At 43.0% G+C, this 20,415-nt stretch overlaps 1 protein-coding gene across 8 annotated transcripts in view; it reads left to right on the top strand.

The window, feature by feature from the left end:
* Positions 1-20,415, top strand: part of TEAD1 (TEA domain transcription factor 1) — a 162,249-nt gene that overhangs the window by 125,196 nt on the left and 16,638 nt on the right. For 5 of the 8 annotated variants that reach the window (XM_061462900.1, XM_061462899.1, XM_061462903.1 and 2 more), the window contains 5 exons: positions 3,280-3,414; positions 3,606-3,652; positions 4,565-4,626; positions 6,659-6,783; positions 17,341-17,514. In XM_061462900.1, coding sequence (XP_061318884.1) covers positions 3,280-3,414; positions 3,606-3,652; positions 4,565-4,626; positions 6,659-6,783; positions 17,341-17,514 — 543 coding nt within the window. Of the gene's footprint in view, positions 1-964; positions 2,082-3,279; positions 3,415-3,605; positions 3,653-4,564; positions 4,627-6,658; positions 6,784-17,340; positions 17,515-20,415 lie in introns of those variants that run through there. The other 3 variants (XM_061462904.1, XM_061462905.1, XM_061462906.1) reach the window with 2 other exon arrangements.

Below are 20,415 nucleotides of genomic sequence, written 5' to 3'. Positions count from 1 at the left end.
GTGGAGCTGGTAGATTGCCACCATTGAGAAACTTTGTAGGAGCTGTTGAAATTCCTCAAGACTAGCCCTGCTGGAAGGGCTGTATTTCTGAGCTGGCATCCCAAACACTTTTGCTTTCTCTCTATCCTCCTGCTAATGTAATTGGTCAAAGTGGATGAGATGAATAGCCACTGCAAAATGCAGAACGTTCTAGGGTGAAAGCAGCAGTCGGCAAGAAGGAAGGCATATCCCTTCTCATGTCATGAAGCAGAAGATGTTTTCTCCCTCCAAAAATCCCTGTCCCTTTTCCTAAAATTCTGGCTCATCAGGCTCAGTGTCAATGGCAGCTGAGGGCTCCACAAGACAGTCTCAGTGTCCTTCCTTCTGTGAACACAATGGGTCTTCTTGAAGGAAGTGTAAGTTTTGGAAAATTTTTCCATAGTTCATTTCTCCTTAGTTCATCAGGGATTTACCTGCCCTAACTGTTGCCATGGCGTGCTCAGGCTCCTGTTGTAGTCCTTGGACAGGGGTAACAGTACAGAAAGTAACACACTCCAGTTGGTTTTGATGCCTGGCAAGCAAGAAATACATTGTCTCCTCCTCCAGTAGGTGCTTACTGCACTAACAGTAGCAGGGGGCTAGCCGGCTGCCTTAGATTGGAGACTTCAGATGCCTGAAGTGAGGCAAGATGAACTATGCCATAGACATCATTTACGCTGGGCTCATGCAGCTCCCAGGTGTGGGCTTTTATATCCCTAACAAAGCTTTTATTTTCCTGTTCTTCTTTAGTTTAGATCCACCTAATAGCAGCCATTATATCAGCAGAACAGTATGAGTCTGGGAACGTAGCAGGAGCACAGGAGCTGGGCTTTCCTTTGGTGGCACTGGCATGGCTGGTGGCAGCCAGGAGGCAGTGCAGGAGGGGAGGCTGTAGTGCCATAACAGCTCTGGAGAAAGAAGGCAGTATGAAAGCAGCACTCAGTTTTGGAGATTACTAGGACCCAAAGGCACACGTCTCTTGAATCATACATTTCAAACACAGGGTATTGATCCCCTTTATGTTCGGTTTTGTTATGATTCAGTCAACTGCAGGTGAGACTTTCATGGTTTGGCATTTCCAAGCCAGCTCCCCTAAAAAAAGAAAGGGGGAAGAGGAACAAAAGTCCTCTAGTGTTGCTTAAGGACAACTCGTGTTCATGTTTTCATGGTGGATGGTCCTTCTCACTATGCAGGAGAGCAGAGGTGTTGGCTTTCTGGATAGCTGTGTGAATGTCAGGACACTGCCACTTTTTCACACCCACCAAAGCATTTTATAGCCCAGTGATCTGCAGGCACCCAAAGGCAGCCAGTATAACGTGCCGTGCACAAACCTCCCAAATACACCTGGGGCAGTGGTAGGTGCCTGTAGCTGGCAGAGACAGAGCTGACTTCCAGCTCTTACCCAGTGAACTGCTTGTGTTTATATGGGAAAGCTACAAGTTGGAGAAACCAAGTTTTGTTCGTGCACTGATGGGTAATGTGTCCCCCTGCCCGCTGCACAGCCACAGGGCAGAAGCTGCTCTGTCGGTGCACTGTCAGCTGTAGCGAGGCAGTCCCCATGAGGCAGGTCATAAAGCAGTGCCCGGTGCTGCTGTGCTGGAGCAGGGCGGGTGAGTCCGCAGGTGTTAATGCTTCTGCAGGCAGTGGGTTGCACTTCAGGCTCACATCCTGCGCAGTGCAGAGGGGGACTGTGCTGGAGCAGCTACTCCCCTGCTCCACCTGCCGCTCTCCCAGGCTGCATCCCACAGGGGCTCCTTGCAACGGCTTAGGGAAACAAGCTCAGCAAAAACCCCCTTCACCCGCTCTCTGCAGCTGTCACAGAAGGAGGTGGTGTTATTTCTCCCCAGTGTTGTTAGGGGTTTCTAATCCTTTTTATTTGTTTTCCTTTTAATGAATCAGTCCCTAGGTGAAAATAATGCATTTGTTTAAAGCTAATATTGGATGTTGAGCAAAATGCTCTTCCTTTTGTCTCTTGCTATTTTGTTCATATTTTGCTAAGAGTCTGCTCTTCTACACAAGCATTTTAATAAACTGTTTGTTGTTGTATCCAGGTAACAAGCATGGTAAGTATTTTAACTAAACCAAGTATTATGTACCTTAGCTGTGCTTGGCAGAATTTTTGGCTAGCTTTTCCTATACTTTTAGCCTGTGCTGTTTCTAAAGGAGCTATTCAAAGGAAGAAACTGCTCATCTATAGTACTACTATAAACAAGCTTTAGAGGGAGCATATGTGCAAAGTCATATACCATATATAAGAGCATGCATCTCTTGCCAGCATGCTTGCTACTTTGCTTGAAAAATAAAAAAAAATTAAAAATAAAACCCCCAAACAAAATCCTTGCCTAATACTGCTTGTGTTCCTTCATTCTAAGTCACATACTTAAATATTAGCACTTATTAATACGGTGTTTCTGGTTGAGGAACCCCCCTTTACCAGATAGTAACAGTCTGTTGTTTACTTATTTTACCTGACCTAAGATATCCACTTAGTTAACACTGTTGCATTAAGAGGCTTTCCTTTTCTATTCTGTGATCATACATATTTGGCAGTGGCTAGGACTCCAAGCGCTGCTCTAAAACAAGTAATCAATAACAACCCATCTTTTCCTAAACTTGTTTCTGTATTCTTGGAAACAGAAGTTTCATGGCTGATTGTTTTCTTTGGGAACACTGTAAATTAGTAAAATTCCACAATTGGAAGTTTAAAATCTTAATTACATTTTTTGTGATCTATCTTTTAAAATACTTGTTGTAAAACAGAATCCAAAATGTTTCTAAACCTGTAAGCACAAAGAAAGATCTGTCATTGCAAGTCAGTCGCAGTTCTGTGTTCTCATTTTACAGTGTAATACAAAAGGCAAACTTCTCTTAGATCTAAACGACAGGGCGCCAGTCTCGGTGCTCCCTGTCCTGCAGGCAGAGCCTTACCAGCATTCTGTGTTTAGTCCAGCCTGATTTAAAATCAGCAGAATTTGCCCAAATAAACAAGTGGTCAATAGTTTGCTCTCCCAGAGCTTCCTGCTTGTTGGCAGAGCAGACTGTGAGAATTCAGGTCCACCATGCATGTCTGAGAGGAGGTTTTGCCTTGAGGTAGTTTGAGTGTTAGCCTCTGTGCTGTATTTTTTTTTCCTGCATGGTTTGCTATTTTTGCATTTTCTGTGTGGCTTTTTAAGTTTTTAGTTATGTGCTTGTAGCTGCAGTTATTTAACATCATTTGTTGTGCCAAATGTTTTAAGACTCCATGTAATTGTCATATTAAAGGATCAGACAGCAAAGGACAAAGCACTCCAGCACATGGCAGCAATGTCATCAGCTCAGATAGTCTCAGCTACTGCTATTCACAACAAGCTGGGCCTGCCAGGAATTCCCCGTCCTACATTTCCTGGGGCACCTGGGGTAAGTTGTTAGCTGAGTCCCAAAAACTCCCTGTATTCTCTAACAATGTGCAGTAGAAAATTAAGGCTGAATGAATGGATTAATACTTTTCACTTGTGTTTGCAAAAGGAATCATGCTTTTTCAGAAATATCCAAAGTCTTTCAACAAAGAAAACAATTGTGGGTCTGTTTGTTTGTTTTTCCTCTTCCAGTTTTGGCCGGGTATGATTCAAACAGGGCAGCCTGGATCCTCACAAGAGTAAGTCTGAAAATTAAAATATCCTTCTATTTGCAGCATGGGTCTGGCTTGTGCACTTCGCTGCCAGGGGATATCAGTGAGGCAAGAGCTAGCAATTTTTTCCAAAGAGGAGGAAAAGATAGTTGTAGGGAAAGGAAGAACCCTTACAGTGATCTGAACTCACATTCAGAAAGTTAGAAGGGATCCTAGATTTCAAAGCTGAAGCTGAATACCTAATGGGCACGCTTCTTTTTCTCCCATTCCATGCTGACGTGATGATAATACCAGGGAAGCAGTTTTTTAGGTTTTGTCTGTGGATAAGTTTCCGGCACATATACTTCCACCCTTTTTTAAATGTATAAGCAATACTGGAGGCAGGGGGCACATGCTTTTCTGCAGGGCAGGAGATGACTGCATGAGGCCCATTAGTGGGATTACTACCCTTTGGCATCATGGTAGCAGCACCATGTGGAGAAGGAAGCCTTTGCCACTCTGTCAGGTGTTATGTTTTCTGCCTTGAGGTGATCTCTGGAGCAGTGTTTCCCAGCCTTATTTTTCAGCTTCTCATCACATTATTCCTTTGAAGCCCATGGGAGTCTTTGTGCCCCTGTAGTTTAATGTCCTCTGGATTTATTAGGAGTCAAAACAATCATCATCCATGTCTGCTGCACACTTGCAACGGGTGGGTCAGGTTTCCTGCTGCGTGACTCAGTGCAGATGAACTCGTCGCTTTAAGATGTTGGGTGTAATTCTCCCCCTCCTCTCTCTCTCTTACCTTTTTACTCTCTGTCTGTTAAATAAGCTACGCAAGGAATTGATATATATGTTTGTGGGTAAAGGTCATTAATCATGTATTTTCTTATACAATGTGACTCTAATGGAGTTTACTGTGGATGGCATGGTGTATGATTTTTGTGTAACTCTTTATTCCAGCGTAAAGCCATTCGTTCAGCAGGCCTATCCTATACAGCCATCAGTCACAGCTCCCATTTCAGGTAATTCTTCCATTTATACTCTCCTTTAAAAAGACTTGATTGTTTACTGAATGCAATGTATTAATTTTTCCACTAATCCACATCTAACATTCCCTGTAGCCAGACCAAACACCAGTTCCAGTGTCCTATTAGCTGGTTATAATCTGGGGGAAAATCACTGGTTTTTGGGTTTTGTTTTTTTGGTTTGGGGTTGTTTTTTTTTTTTACATTTTGATAGGAAACACTAATACATATGCAAGGAGTTGTGATACATGATCTTCAGTCAGCATTGTATGTGATAGGTAAATTGTATATGATAGGTAAATGCTTTGTGAAAAATGAGTAATAGGATGCATCTTTCTTTTTTTAATAACTAAATTTCATTTCCATCTGTAATGAAAATAACCCTTAATTTATTTTAAACTGAGGCTAAAAACTCTTCCAAAACTATATATGTTTAGACTTAAGTGTAAAACAACTTTTTGTATTTGGTCGTTGATAACTCTTCCCCCTCCTGAACGTCCTACTCTGTCTGGTATGACTTTGATAAGTACCTAATGTTTATTCTGACTTCCATTGCTCAAATTGATCAAGCCCTTCCCATGGCTACTCCTTTTCCCAAGTTGGCTTCATGGCTAATTTCAGAACAGATCATTATTTCTTTGCAGACGATAACTAATTTTATGTCTCCCTTGCCAAATGACACCATGCTTCTGGCTCCTTGAACTGCAGTTTTCTGACTCTTACCCAGTGTTTTTATGATTTTCTAACTTGCTGCCATTTAATCTTTAAAACTAAGGCTATCTTTCTGCATCCTTGACTATTTCCTTTTTCTTGATGCTCCTAATTTATAACATTGATTTCTAAGGCAGACATTTTGAATCATCTTCTTTTACTCTTCCCTGTTGCCTCTCAGGATAGGATTATTAGTATTTCTAAATCAGTCAACACTTATGCATGAGCTTTTGCTTCATTTGAAGTTCTGTTCATGTCTAACCAGTCACGTTTGTAATTCCCTATTTTATACAAGCCTCACATCTTCATTGCCTGCATTTGAGGTTTGTGGTCAGGTACCATACCCTTATTGCAGGATATGGACACACATTATTTGTGACTTCTCTCTTGTTCTCAGCCTAGTTTGAGATTAACTTTGTTTTCTAACCTTTGGTGCCTCTCCCCTGCCATCCCTTGCGCCCACATCATTCATCCTTGCAGCCGCATCAAACCCGCATCAGTTTTGCCTATGAGCTGCTGCTTTTCCCTTCTTCCTTTACTGTTTTGTTTCCTTCTCATCTAATTTTCCATGATAAGGAGCAAGAGATAGCACTTATTCCTTCTCTTGAGGTGAATGGAGATGGTGGTTAACAGCCCTTCTCTCTCTAGATCATGTCATTCTCTCTTTATTATCAATTTAAAACCTTCTTTTTCTTTTTAGGATATGATTCAGCTCTCTACAGTAATTATTTATTATTATCTGTAATAATGCTCCCTAAGAGCTCCAAAAGAAGTCAAAGACCCAATGTGCCAATACATTGTAAGAGACAGTCCCTATCTTGGAAACCTTATACTCTAAATAGAAGGGAATTGAGAGTGACAGAAGAAATAAGCAAAAAGAGAGGTGATTTACTTGTAACATGTGGCACATTAGGAGCCAGAGATGGAAGCCACTTCTCTTTACTCCCAAGGCAGCAACATCTCCTGTGAGTCTTGCTGCCAGTTTCCAAGGAAGGGTCAGCTGTAAGTCTACGTGAAGTCTATATAAATCTCTATAATCTACTATATAATTCAAACAAAAAATTTGCAGTAGTTTTCAAGAAAGCAAAGAAATAGATCTTTTACTTGCACCATTATTAGTTTGCTGGGTTGAGACCTCTTTTTCCACATTTTGTGTTCTGTGTTTTTCCAATTTTAACTCGTTCTGAATTCATTACTTGCTAAAATAAATATAAACATCCATAAATATAAACATGCAGAATTCCTGATTATATTTAATTCAGAAAATATAAACTGAGGAATTATCAACTTCTTCATGAAAATGGTTCCTCTATTTTAGGATTTGAGCCTACATCAGCTCCAGCTCCCTCAGTCCCTGCATGGCAGGGCCGATCAATTGGTACGACCAAGCTCAGGCTGGTGGAATTTTCGGCTTTCCTTGAACAGCAGAGGGATCCTGAATCAGTAAGTGGTGTCCGTGTGTCTGCTGATCTTCAGCTTTTCTCTACTGCTCCCCACCCTCTGAGGATGCTTTCCAGGGTTAAGCCAGATGGAATACTTTACCAACATTTTTTAGTTGAGGTTACCTATCTAAATGTTCAATCATTCAGTCTCCCTTGATCTTTCATTGTGTCTTAGTGTCCACTCCAAGGTTAGGATTTTATTATTTTTTTTATTTTTAGTAAGTTTTTGGTTTTGTTTCTATTTTCAGTCTGCATACTGTACCTGCAAGGATAGTTTATGAAGTTGGTTGTAATTTACTCCAGTGAGCTTTGGACCTTCATATTAATCATCATATATTTGCCCAGAACATTTGTTAGTAGCACTGTTTCTACTCCATTGCAAATAAATCAAAAGAGCTTCTTTTGGCTCAAAGCTGAGAATTTTTACTGAGATAATTTCTGAAAAGCAAATACTGTCATGAATGGAGATATTAACGGGCCATTCTTGTTCAGATTCCTGGTAAAATGCAGTAGCTTGGAGCAGAGAGCAGCTATCACTTGTTCTTTATAATTCAGCACTGGAAACCATAGCATTTATGGGCTCTGGCCAGGGGTGTTATCCAGGGAGTGTTTACTCTGTATAATGGAGGTTGGAGACATAGCCCAGAAACCTTACAACAGAGGTTGCATTCTGCTGGCAGAGAAACATCCCAGTGAAAACATACACTATTTCAGCTATTCATATACTAAGTATGTGGCAGTGTGTTGGTTTGCTAAATGTCATGTTTTGCCAGGTTGAATTAACTTTGAGGGAGGAAATGTTTGGCAGCAGGTACAGTTATCTCAGCACTAACCTGGCTATTAGATTTTGCAGGGTTTCCCTGGAATCCCTTTGCTTTCCTCTGACCCTGATTCCCAGGCTTTCCAGCACTCATGGCTCTAGCGGGCTAAAGCTTCATCTTAAGTGTCCTCCAGACTAATCCACAGCTGGAATGCCTTCTCCAGCCCCAGCCCTGAGTTCATCCAGACAGTGGTTTGTATTTCCAACACAGAAACACAACATCCAAGGTTTCTCATCGGGCAGCTGCATCAATACACAACTTTTGGAGTCCTTGGCTTGCTGATCCAGTGTAATGTGTCCTGCTGATTTATGGGCTCTGCCATATCCAGATTGCTGCACACCAGGATGTTATGTGTATGCCTTGAGGTTACTGGGAAAACAGGATGTGGCCATGTAAAGCTCAGTGTTACTGTGCTGCTTTATGAATGAAATGGCATGTGAGTGTATTTTGATTTTCTGTTTTGTTAGTATGCCACCTAATTATCCTTGTTCAATAGGATTTTATAACACAAAACTATTTGCAAAACCCATGGGCTTATATGGTGCAGAGCCTTTGTGTATCTGCATGGCTTTGCATAAAAGAGAGTGAATGAGTTCAGCAACTAAGTAACTTCTATGCTTTTTCCTCTAAGAAAAGTCTCTCAAGAACGCGGGTAACAGACAACATGTGGTTGCCTGTCACACTGCGGGTGCCTGACATGAAACCAGCTGAGTGATGTGAATACATTTGCAACGTGACTGACAGAACAAAACTGAGAAGATGCGGCTTTGGCAGGGTGCAGAGCTGCGGGTCCCGCTCTGCCGTGGTGGCAGGGCTTGGAGCCAGTTGCGCTCACACACGGCGTGTGGGCTCACAGCCTGAGGACGTGTTGGGGCTCTCATTTTTCAGGCAGGTGCAGGCTCTGGGGAATGCAACGCATCCACTTGCAGAGGAAGAGTGGAGGCCTGAACAGAAACACAGCTACTCAGGGCTGCCCCATAAAATACTGTCAGGACTCTTTTAGAGCAAACTAATATTATTTGGAATTCCTGAGGGTGCAGTGAGGCCCACCAGAGCTTGTCCCAGCTTGCAAGCATACTGCTGAGAAACCAGCCTTTTAGATGCAGAGCATTTATGCAGGAGGTTTACTAGAGAAGCAAGAGCATCAAACTACCCAGACTTGTTTTTTAGAACAAGTTACTCATGTGCTATAACATTGCAAAAATGAGACACAAAGAAAAGTCAGTTCTCAGTCATGTGTTCATCCCAAATTAGATTGCTCTTTACACCCATGCTGCAAGTGCCATGGGGCAGGGCTGTGCAGAGACAGCCTGTATGCACCAGGCAGGTGCTGTGGGGAGCTGAGGAATGAGCCCCCATGGGCAGCGTGTCACCACCACTGCCCAGGAATGGGGAGTCAGGAGAAGAGGAAGCATTGCTTAGATCTAAGTAAGTAAATTTGATGATTTGGATCTTAAAGCAAGGGTGTAGAACAGTACGAAAAGTCCTCCTTGGTGAGGGCCAATCCCCAGCCTCATTTAGTGCTGTTGAAAATGTGAATTCTGCCCGTAGTTTCGTACACCTTTGTGTTGCTGCAATGTCTTTGTTGCAGATATGGCTTGTGCATGTAGAAAGGATAGAGTTCTATTACTTTTTAAATAACAAAATCAGCAAGCCAGGCTAGATAACATGTTTTGCACAATGTGCACATGAAGTTATGTAGGCCTGTGATGTGATTGCAGTGTCTCCTGTATGCCAGGATAGGTATGTGCTGCTATGCGAGAGCCATGTAAGAGTTCTCAAGTATCTTCTGAAAAGAGATAGTTACATGTTCATGACACCTCTGACTTTTTACATAAAATGACATAAAGTATTATTTTGATCAAAGGTGTTTCCAACATTTTATTTAAAGAAAGATGACTCTTCCTCCCTCTTGCCCAGCCCTAAACCAAGCCAGAAAGCCTCATAGTAGTGGGGCAAATAGACCAATACCACCTTAAAATGCAACCTGGAGGTTTGCTGAGAAAGGCTTCTTTGACATGGCACCTGGGGCCAGGACTTGATGATCCTGGGAGGCCTCTTGAAGTCTGTATTCCTGTGCAGCAATTAGAAATTTAGGTCTGCCTGCCCATGGTAACTCACAGCACCTTCAATGGGGCTGTGCACAGGCACAAAGGTGAACCCACAGGGAATTATTCACTGTTAAACATTTCTGGGGTTCTTCCAATGGCAATTGGTTTGTAAAGGTACAAAAGCCACTCCATGTCAGGCAGTTATGTTAATTCAGAGTGGGCATTCTAGTGAGTCGGAAATGTGCTCCTTAGAGCCCTTGTGGAGGGCTATTGACTTCTTTCCCCTGTCTAACCACAAACTTGTTCTCTTTACAAAAGAAAAAATTATAGCAAGGAAACAGTAAGCAGCCCGTACTGTGACTGCATGGCAGGAGATAGACTGGGAGACAAGATGGCACGGTTGCAAAACCTTGGAATACTGACTCTGCCATTAAGGATGGATCAAATTGCTTCTCCTTTTACATGAAAATCAATTCAGTTTTCAAATGTCAAGCTGCATTTTCCTTTTGTGGCATTTTGTGGTCAAGTACAATTCCTAAATGGTGCAGAGAAGCTGTACACGTAGGTGCAAGCACCATCATTTCAGTTACCTTTTTGCTTACCCTATATGCCTATACTGTTGCTTTCAAGACAGGTTTTCCTTAATGAAGGCTTTCCATTTTTACTGCAGTGGTTCTGTGAAAGCTCAGGACAAATGCTTAAACCAAGTAATCCTGTGTTCCCTAACAAATATAAACTGAGTATGCAAGCAGATGAGAAGGGATCTAGGCAATTGATTGTTACACAAGTAGCTATAAAATGCGAAGACTCTAACTCTGAAATGATGATAATTCCAGTTGTTTTATTGTATAGATGTTCAAGCTGCCTTTTCAATCAGGAAAAAACCCTGCACCACCCAACAAAAACAGCCATTTCTTCTCTTCCTCTTCGAGGTTTCTCACTCTTGCTGCCACATCCATTTTAAGTGCAAGCACTTCAGGCAGCTTTTGTCTAAAATATCTATATAGGGCTATAAAGACCATGTCTGATGGGCATTTTCAGTATTAATCCACCTATCTAAAGCATCAGATTGTGTTAGGTCCAAATTTCAAAATGTATTTTAGAAAGTGGTGAAGAAATAAAATATTCTTTATGTTTTAATTCAAGTTTTATTGTTGTTGTAAAAGGGCTTTGCGAGCCCAGGGAGAATTGTGCCTGAGAACCAGAAAGTGAAAGCAATTGCTCAAGGGCCATAAAACCAGGCTGCTGTCATTAGCCAAATGCAGTAAAATTCACCAAAGTTAATCAAACCACCTAAGTGATGAAAAATAGATGAGATCCTTTCAAAAGAAGCCCTCCATCTTTGAACAGTATCCATTGTTACAAACATCTTTTATCCTTTCTGTATTCCCTGTTAACAGTATAAAAAGCAGTTCAGCATTTTGGTCGTAAGGAAGCCTTCAGTTTAGCATCTTAGTAATGTGAAAGGACGAGGAAGCAAACCCACATTAGGATGAACATCTTGGAGTGGCAGACTGTCTGAATGCAAGGGTCATTTATTTTGCAGCGCTGAAGAGCGACTGGCCCTGGGAAGCGAATGTCCTCTGTGAAGTGTTCATACTCAGGTGTCTGTAGTTACAGGTGCCAAGAAACGACTTCAAGGGGGTCCAGTACTGACACAGGCTCCAATCTTGGAATCGCAGCAGAGCTCTTGCCCAGCCATGTTCCTGGGGAACCCCATGGAGATGTGGCAGGAGGCCCCAGCCCAGATGTGGGGTCCAGGGCTTAGGTCCCGGGGTGAAAATATGGGCAGAGAGACTGAGACCAGTTTATTCCTTGAAGTTGGCCCGTGTTGAGTGCTGATGTTGTGTGGAAAGACTTCTGGGGCCTCACTGCGCTTGCTGCTGCCTTCACAGACGGTCTCTCCCTTTCTTCAAACCCCACCGTTGCTGCTTGAAGTCTCTCAGCAAAATTGAAAGTGCTGATTTTACATAACTGAAGGAGAGCGCTGGTGCCAGCAGCAATGAGGCGGGTACCGCAGCCCTGCCTATGTCCCAGCCTGTGCGCTCACACAGCCCAAGCACTGGAAGCAACCAGGGTAGGGGCAGGTTCCTCACCAGGGAGATGTGAAAACAAGGAGGAGGGAAGGAGCAAGCATGTGAGGCTGTGGGGTTGCTGGTGTGGAGCCTGGGTGCACAGCCCCTGTAGTGAGCCCAGGAGAGGTAAAATCAGGGGGTCACCACAGTGGGGGGCCGGCTACCTCCCACAGCCTTGCACTGTGCCATGTCGGTAGGGACGAGGAGCTGGGAGGTGTGTGGGTTGGGCTGGCACTGGCTGAGTGGCGTGGTATGACTGTTCATCTCCCCTTCCCTGCCTGTGTACTGAACCCATGTGTTCACCCCAGTGACTTTATACCTGGCAGTGCCACTGCCCCACATTGTCCATCTTGTTCCATTGCAGCCTCCCTGCTACACCCACCCTAGAACTGTTCAGCTGGGCTGCAAAGTCAAGCTCTCCAAAGTTGGGAGCTGTCCTCTACAATGCAGCAGTTAATTACATGCTCCCATTTATTTGTTTCTGCTTCATTCAGTGTAGATGGCCCTTCTTTGATAAGCAACGATTCAGTAGTTTGTTTTCTTCTGGTGTTGAAATGCGTGGCCCTGTGCCCTGCTCACTCTGCACTCTCTAACCTCTCCTCCAAACAGAATTTGTAATTCCTCCATTTGCATTTCACAGATGTATTAGTGCAGTCATTTTTTTGATGAAGGAGCATTATTACTCGCATTTGACAAACCAAGAAGTTCAGGTGCAAAAGAATGAATGGGCCACTGATTTTGAGGGTCCCCTTTGATTTGTCATGAGCCTGATTTTGCAGAATACTTAGCATTATTGAGGACTTCCTATATTCAGGCATAATTTTCCCATCTGAGCACTCAGCAATTCTGGAATTGGGACTGCAGGGTCTCAAATCAGACAGGCCAGAACTGAAGGATTCCTCTTCACTGTTACAGGAAAGCTGATGAAAATGTTGTGCGAGCACCTTGCTCAACCAGCAAGTCCCAGCTTCACACTGGGACTCCTGTAGCATTAGCTGGAAAGTGTTGGGCAACATTAATTTGTCAGGGCTGAGAACTGCCCTCATTCATCACCTACCTCCCCGTTTCTGCAACCATAACATAGCCAAAGATCTTTTACTTCACATTCCTGATGAATTTCCTGAGCAGACCCAGGCAGGAGTCTGAATGGATGGAGATCCTCAAAACACTGGGCTGACCTTGCAGTTGTATCTTAGCATACAAGCACAGAAAGTTCAATTAACATTTCACATGAAAACATTAAAAATCTCACTGGCAGGAGTTGCTACAGGCTCCAGTTATAGCTTTGAAATGTTACAAATATAACTTCCAGTCTGGTTTAGTGGCAGACGACAGCAACAGGAATAGAATATTCACTTACCAGCGTTGTGGTAGAAATAGGAGAAATTGTTGTCAGACCAAGTGATTTTCTTACATCAGCAGGAAATTAAAGACCTCCAGATTTACCAGATAGAGAGAGACAGCAGAGCTGAGGCTGGGCACAGGTCAGAACCACACGCAGGCTGACGATACAGCAGTGATTGTTTGCAATCAGCCCACCCCACCTGGCTCCTGTTTCCCTCCAAAAGTGCAGTAGCTGCGCAGGCAGCAGTACCTACTTAAAAGATGGGTTGGACTGCTCTGTGGAGGTACAGATGGAATCACTGCCCAGTGCCAGGCACTTGAGCAGTGTGAAAGGGTTGGCTTCACATCTGCACTTTAGCCACCTCTGTTTAATAAAGAACTTGGTCCTATACAGGCTTCTCAAGGCTTGGTGTTAGCTCCACAAGCATGGGGAAGCACAGGAATGTGGCAAAGGGAGCTGTAGCAATTCACAAACCTGCATTTCATGCACTGGAAAGGCTGTTGCCTTAGAATGTAAGTGCAAAATTGATGAGGAACTGTTACAAATACATATTCTGGCTGATAAAACAAATGTAGGTGGTTTGTCTTTGTTCTGCACCAGCTTAAATGCTTGCATCCCCTGCCATTGGCAATTTGTCTTGGTTCTTTTAAATTCCTAAATGGATTATAATTTTTTCTTGTGGTATTATTTGACAACAGTCATATTTCATGGCTTTACTGCATTCTTTGCATAGTTAGAATTTCTTTAAGGAAAGGAGCTCAGTAAGAGGTGGCCATCTCCAGGGCATGTCGTGTAATGCAGATGCTGAAGGCAGCTGAAAATGTTCTTTGTATTTTTCTGCAGTTTTTATCCTCAGGAAATACAGGATTTGACCTGTGATGGTTTGCAGCATCTAAAGCACATTAATACCCCAATGCCAGATGCAAATCCTTTAAATGCTGTCGTGTGAGTAAATTCCTCAGCACCTAATGTACTTCAGTGGCTCTGGAATACTCAGTCTAAAATAACAGTGAATTCACAATATAATGAGGATTTTTTTAAGCTTTCAGGCACTAATTGGCTCAAAAATATGAGCATAAAACTTAGCTTCTTTGCTTTTATCTGTGCATTAATTCCTGTCATGGAATATGTTTGTATAAAACCAGTAGGGATCATTTCTGTATCGATTTACCCTGCTCTGAATATTAGATTATCATTTGTTAGTTCATAGAAATATGCCACATCTAATTAGGTTAGTAATGATCGTACTTAGCATAGGAATTGCAGCAACATAAGGAGAAAATAATCACACACTGCAGTATCAAAATAAACATTTCTGTCCTAAGAATGTTGTCAGGTGATGTCATACCATCTGTCCTGCTGTACCCGCTCGGAAATTTTGCTGCAGCAGCATCTGGTGCTTTGGCGAGCTTCACAGACAACTGTCGTAGCTTTACAGCTGCCTTTAACTTTGTTTTTACATTTAAACAGCATTAAGACTTCATGCTTCATGTTCCTATAAATGTGTTTGCTTTTACCAAAGTTCAGGATACTGAGTAATTTGTGTGTTTTCCTGGTTTGCAGAAAAGGTGCATGAATTGTCTTGGGAATTTGCAGGGGCCAGATAGAGCTCTCCCTTTCTCCTTCACTCCCCAGCCACCTTTGGGAATGGGAGAGAAGCACCCTTCTGGGGAGGATACTTCCCAGGGTGCAGAGAACATGAGCCCTCAGTTCTGTTCCTATAGAAATGTGGCTATTTTTACAACCTGGAACAACTCAGCAGAGAAGGCTGAGAGGAGACAATCCCAAATTAAATAATAACCTGGTCACTAATGGTTGGAATGGTTTTTCAAGCCCTTACTCTGAATGAGAAGCTTTGGGGCATCTTACATCCCCGGGGAGAGCACAGCTAGGCACTCCTAGGCAGGTTAGAAAGGTGCTGGGGGGGGGTGGGGGGTAATTTTTCAGAGGAGACTGAAGTGCTTATCTCTACTGGGGAATTCTCATCATTCTCCTTGAAAAATGGAGGTGTTTGCCTGCTCTCAGATAGGCTTCTGTACATAGCCAAGTTCAATGACCTGGTCTGTGCCCTGTCCTCCTGCACTTTGCCCCTCATAGTTAAGGAGAGTGACAGGAGCAGGTTTCTGAACCTCCCTTTCTTGTGTTCCTGGCAGTTCCAGCTATAGGGGACCCTGATATATTTTACTAAGTTTTTCAGTTGTCGGTAAGAGACATAAGAAATGTTCAGCATGACTTCTAGCTCTTTACTCACAGTACTGCCAGCTGAATATGTGATAACAGGATTCAGAACACAAAAGCTGGAGCCATGGTGCTTCCTCATATCACTTTTGCCACTACTGGGTAAAGTAACATGTTAAATCTGACCACAGACACTGTTATGGTAGGAGCTCATGGTTGCAACCAGTACTATTTCTTGATGGTGTCTAAGTGATCAGTGTGCTGCAAGCTAAAGCAGTGCTGGGTGAGGGCTAGCTGGCACACAGTCATGGGCACACTCCTGTATGCATGCATTCAGCTTGTCACTGCCCATTTATTTCTCTGCCATGCCTGTTTTCCTCTTCAAGGCAGAAACAGCTTCTTTGGATCAGTTCTGCCCCTTTTGGGCTCTACCTGCACTAACTAAAGGCTGGGCAAGTTTTCCATTTATGCACAGAAGCAGCTTGGCTGGTACTCTTGTTGAAGAGGGCTACAAGGAAAATCTGTGGAACTGGTGCTCTCAGACTTGGACTGGCTTGTGCAAACACCTTAGTAAAGTGTTACACTTCCCTTTTTCCTTCCACAGAATTAAAACAGAAATACAACCCTGTAAAAAAAGCACAGACTAGATCTCATTTTTGGCCTATACACAGATGAGTGATCTCTGATTCTAAATTCTGATTTCACTGTACTGGATGATTTTTAAATAGATTTCAGTTTTAATTTCCTAAGTGCAGAAATCTAGCCAGTCCATTTCCTTTTCCCCAGAGTTTTGGACATCTGCTGGGGAAGACTCTGCTTACACCAAAAGAAGGCTTTGAGTGGTTGTCCAATTAATTTAGATTTGTCATTTCAATTTGTTCATTCAGCAGGTATATTGTAAACAAAACAGCTTAAATGAGGTCTGCTTGGGGCTTTTAAATATTTTATCTGTGCTTAGCTGTTGGGAATTGCCCCTTTATACAGCATCTGTTCAATATGACAGGGTTTTCTAGTGTTCAGTGACTATGTATCAGCTTTCCTTTAATTAAGTTAGCAAAATGTTTTGTGATCTGCATGGTTAAAAACACCAGTGTTCAATCCTGGCACTCTTGAGCTCCTTCACTCTGCTCACCTGACACTGTGAGCTGCTGACTGCCGGAGGGTCTTTGGGGTTCATCCTTCTGCTTCCGTTTCAGGTGCTGAGAGGTGCTGTCCTCTTGGAGAAACGGCAGCCCCTAAAAGCGCGTGTTGGGTTCAGTGGGGAGCTGCTGTGGATTGCACCAGGCCACGGATTTCCCCCAGGCAGGGAAGGGGTTGCTGAGGCGATTGCTGTGATTATAATGAGGTGTGATGGGATGAAGTTAGGAAATAGGAAATTGAAGCTGAATGTGTTTTGGCAGAGATGGTCATCCATGGAGCTAGCTCCCGAGGGAAGTGGTAAAAGTTTGGCTCTTTAATATTACATGGGTCAAAATACTGGAGAACACATAATGAGGACGACTTCTACATTAACGGCAACACAGGGTAGCTGACATTCTTGTTATTGTCATTCTGCAGTTAAAGGAAAATCCCTTCCATTTCTATTAGTTAAGTGGCATTAGCCTATGCTATAGTTTGAGGCTGGGCTTTTTTAATCGACAAACAGGAGGTGTGTATGTGTGGGCTCTGTGGCACTAGCAGAAATTCAGGCTCTGAGGAGATGGGACATTAAAAGGCATGGTTTAAAGGAGAAAGAGGCTTTTCTGGTGAGCATATTCATCTTCTTATGCTTTGCAAAGGGCTCTTTATCACCATGCTGCCACTGGGTCTTTCTGCGTGCGCTACTCTCTTGAAGATGACCATGTTTTCTGGTTTTGCAGTGGAGACACGGGTTTTTGATGTTGATTCTTGTTCACAAGGGGCTAGGACACAGTCACTAAAGCTGCTCATGGAAATCATACTGCAGAAAAATCATAGTCCCAGAAGTAATGTCTGAGTCATTTAATCCCTCAAAGCACTCTACCCTCCACAGGAGCACACACAGACCCATGCCAAAATCAACCTCTGTTCTTTTTGTACAGCACTGATTTTCCTGTTTCTTTCTTGCAGTACAATAAACACCTCTTCGTACACATTGGACACGCTAACCATTCTTACAGCGACCCGTTGCTTGAGTCAGTGGACATTCGTCAGATTTATGACAAATTCCCTGAGAAGAAGGGTGGTCTGAAGGAACTGTTTGGGAAGGGGCCCCAAAATGCTTTCTTCCTCGTAAAATTCTGGGTGAGTAACACATGACATGGAGAACCTGTCTCATTGCTAAGGCCTGTGTTAGCACCCTTCAGGGTGCCTGTGGAAATTTCTTTGGTTGTCATTTAAAAGTGCAAAGCTGTATATCATTCAGGTAGAACACTGGCCCAGAGCCACTCTTGTTGACAGCTCCACAAGAAGTCTGTGTTGCAGACAACACGCAAAGGCAGATGCGTGCCTCAGCTGTGCTTGACGCAGCTGCTGGGCAGGAGCAAACAGGTACTGAGCGCCCTGGGCTGGAAATGGGGAACTGCCATCTAGTGGTCCAAGGAAAGTGGGAAAGCTGCAGGAATTGAGACTGCTTTTTGGTGAATCAGATGTTAAATCCTTGCCAAATGCAGATAATACAAGCATCAGTCCTGCAATTGGTCCACACTTATGCAGATAAGACTAAGCAGGATTTGATCTGAGTGAACACCAGGACAACTGTGAGCCTGGAAGGGTTCCAGGATATTTCTTAAACAGTTTCTGGTTGCTAGAGCACATCTGCTTTACCCTTGCCTTTCTGTTAGTCAGCCGTGAGACTCTGCTCCAAACGTATCTGTTCATATCAGTTGTGAGTTAGAGTAAAAAAAGAAATTGAATGGAAGGCTGAGATGTTGTATATTGATCCAGTTGTGCTAAATTTCATTGACACATCAGATTCTTCTTATTATATGTACAAAATCTCATGTTAGTGATGCTAAAGGTTCATCCAAAAGGTTCATCACATCTCCAGACTGGACCTTGTACTTATGTTAAAGCTTTTTCCAGTTGGAGTATTTTTGGTGGTATGCTCCTTTTCATAGCAACAGTTATCATCTAAGTATTTTAAATTTGTCTTTGAAAACCTGGGCATATTTAGGTTTAATTACAGGGTGGACAGGTCGAGGCTGAAACCAGGAAAGGTTGGTCTGGAGTCACTGCTTATGGTCAGGTTTCTTTGTGTTTATTGCTTTCAGTTAACGTTTCTCTGTGACCTGAAATACCCTCCACCTTGTACGTAGCCCAGACTTCATATTTGCCAAGAGTTTCTGTGGCTCCAGATTTTTTGGAACTGGGAACTGGGAATGAGGAGGGCTCTGTTTTCCCAAATATGGGTGTAGAAGGAGCTGTGCTGCACTGCGGAAGAAATCCTCTGAGAAAATCATGGGGCTTAAAACTGGGCGTAGGAGCTGTAGACCAAGCATTTGAGGGCTGGCTGAGGAAGGGGGGCAGAAACAGAAGGTAGCGCAAAACTGAAGCTGAAATATAGCAGGTACCAGGAGCATGGTAAAAGCAGGTGAGCATGTAGAGTCAGAAAGCAGGAGGAAGAGGGAGCATTTGGGATGAGGAGTCTGCAGGGATACATAGGGGTGGAAGCATGCAGCAGAAACAGGTATGAGAGGTGGGAACAGGACAAGCGTGAGGGCAGAAGAAACCTGTCTACAGAGGAATAGACTTTGGAGGACTAAATACATTTCCTTGCAAAACTTGGGCTTGAACTGAGGACCATCATTTCACCAATCCTCATTGTGTAATAAATGTTTGCTAAGCCCATGGGCAAAAATAAGTGTCACTTGTCTGTTCTCAGTTCCCACAGACAGTGATAAGCCTCACTTTATATTAGACATGGAAGCAGCAGAGATCTGTAGTACAGATGTGTACTGATGTTGTATAGTCTGCTTTTTCTCAATGTGGAAACTGATTTTCAGGCATGCTGAATGCTCAAAGATGTATCTAAAGACAGCAGAGATCTTCTTTGGATCGTTAAGGTCCATGTTGTACTCATGACTTTGAAAATTCATGCACAGCGTTCTCTGCTTGACCTCCTACAATCAGTGCGCACCTTTAACACTCTTGCCTCAGTTCCACCTCTGTAATATGGGGGTGATACCATCCCTTCAGCTGAGGTGATCACTGACAAAAACACTTACAGCTGTTTATAAAAATCAAGGTAATGCCATGAAGAAAACCTTTATAAAATTAGTAATTCTCTGTTCAGCACAGGTTTTGAGTAGCATGCAAGGGAACAGGGACTGGGCCACGCTGCGTAATAAGTATTTTATAGATGCTCAGAGGGTGAGTGTGCAGTCGTGTAGCTAAAGACTGTATCATGATGCAGTTCAGCAGTCAGGTTGGGAGGCAACTTCAACATTTCCTAACCTCACAGGGCCTTCCAATATAATGGTCTTTTAATTCTGTGTTGTATTAACTTAGAGACTAAAATCCATACAGTGCTAACATCCTTCTGAGTTACACATTAAAAATGTGGTGAGAATGTCTTCCTGATATATGACCTTAAAATAGGCCAGTGGATTTTCTCTTTCATTGAGTGAGCAAAGGGAAGGTGCCAGGGGCAGTGTTTGGGTGTCACGATGAATGCCCTTTTAGGAATAAACTTCACACCAGTGCTCCCCATCTAGAAATACGTATAGGAAAATCAGAAGAAGGTTGTGTAATGAGTTATGGTAAAGAGATCCTAAGCTGTCAGCTCACTGTCCTTCATTTCTTTTACCCCAATAGGGTATTTTTTTAGAAAAAAGGGTGTTGTTCCCATATTTATGGGGAGTGTTGAGAAACTGTTCTAAACAGCCACCTATTTCCAGTGTAAAGCTGACAAAGGTTGCTGACAGTGGTGTTGACCCTATCAGCAACGTCAAGTTTATTAATATGGAAATAGATTTTTTTGTATTCTTGTCCTTTTGAATTAAGTATCTACTTCTGAGTCAGAATCCATCTCTCCTTATGATCCGCTACCTCCTCCTACTCTGAAAGTTCAATTTTTCCCACGTTCTGTTCATGTGGTGTGGTTATTGCTTACTCACAACACCCTCTCTCACCCTTTATTTAACCATTTCCCCTTTCCCATCCTTTCTGTTGTTTTCTCCCTTCATTATCATTTAACCTTCTATA

The sequence above is a fragment of the Pezoporus flaviventris genome, unplaced genomic scaffold (genome assembly GCF_033815535.1).
Source record: "Pezoporus flaviventris isolate CSIRO_AGI_PZ_B2104156 unplaced genomic scaffold, CSIRO_AGI_Pfla_v1 ptg000036l, whole genome shotgun sequence".
NCBI lineage: Eukaryota > Metazoa > Chordata > Aves > Psittaciformes > Psittacidae > Pezoporus > Pezoporus flaviventris.
This window is presented reverse-complemented; position numbering and strand designations above follow the sequence as displayed.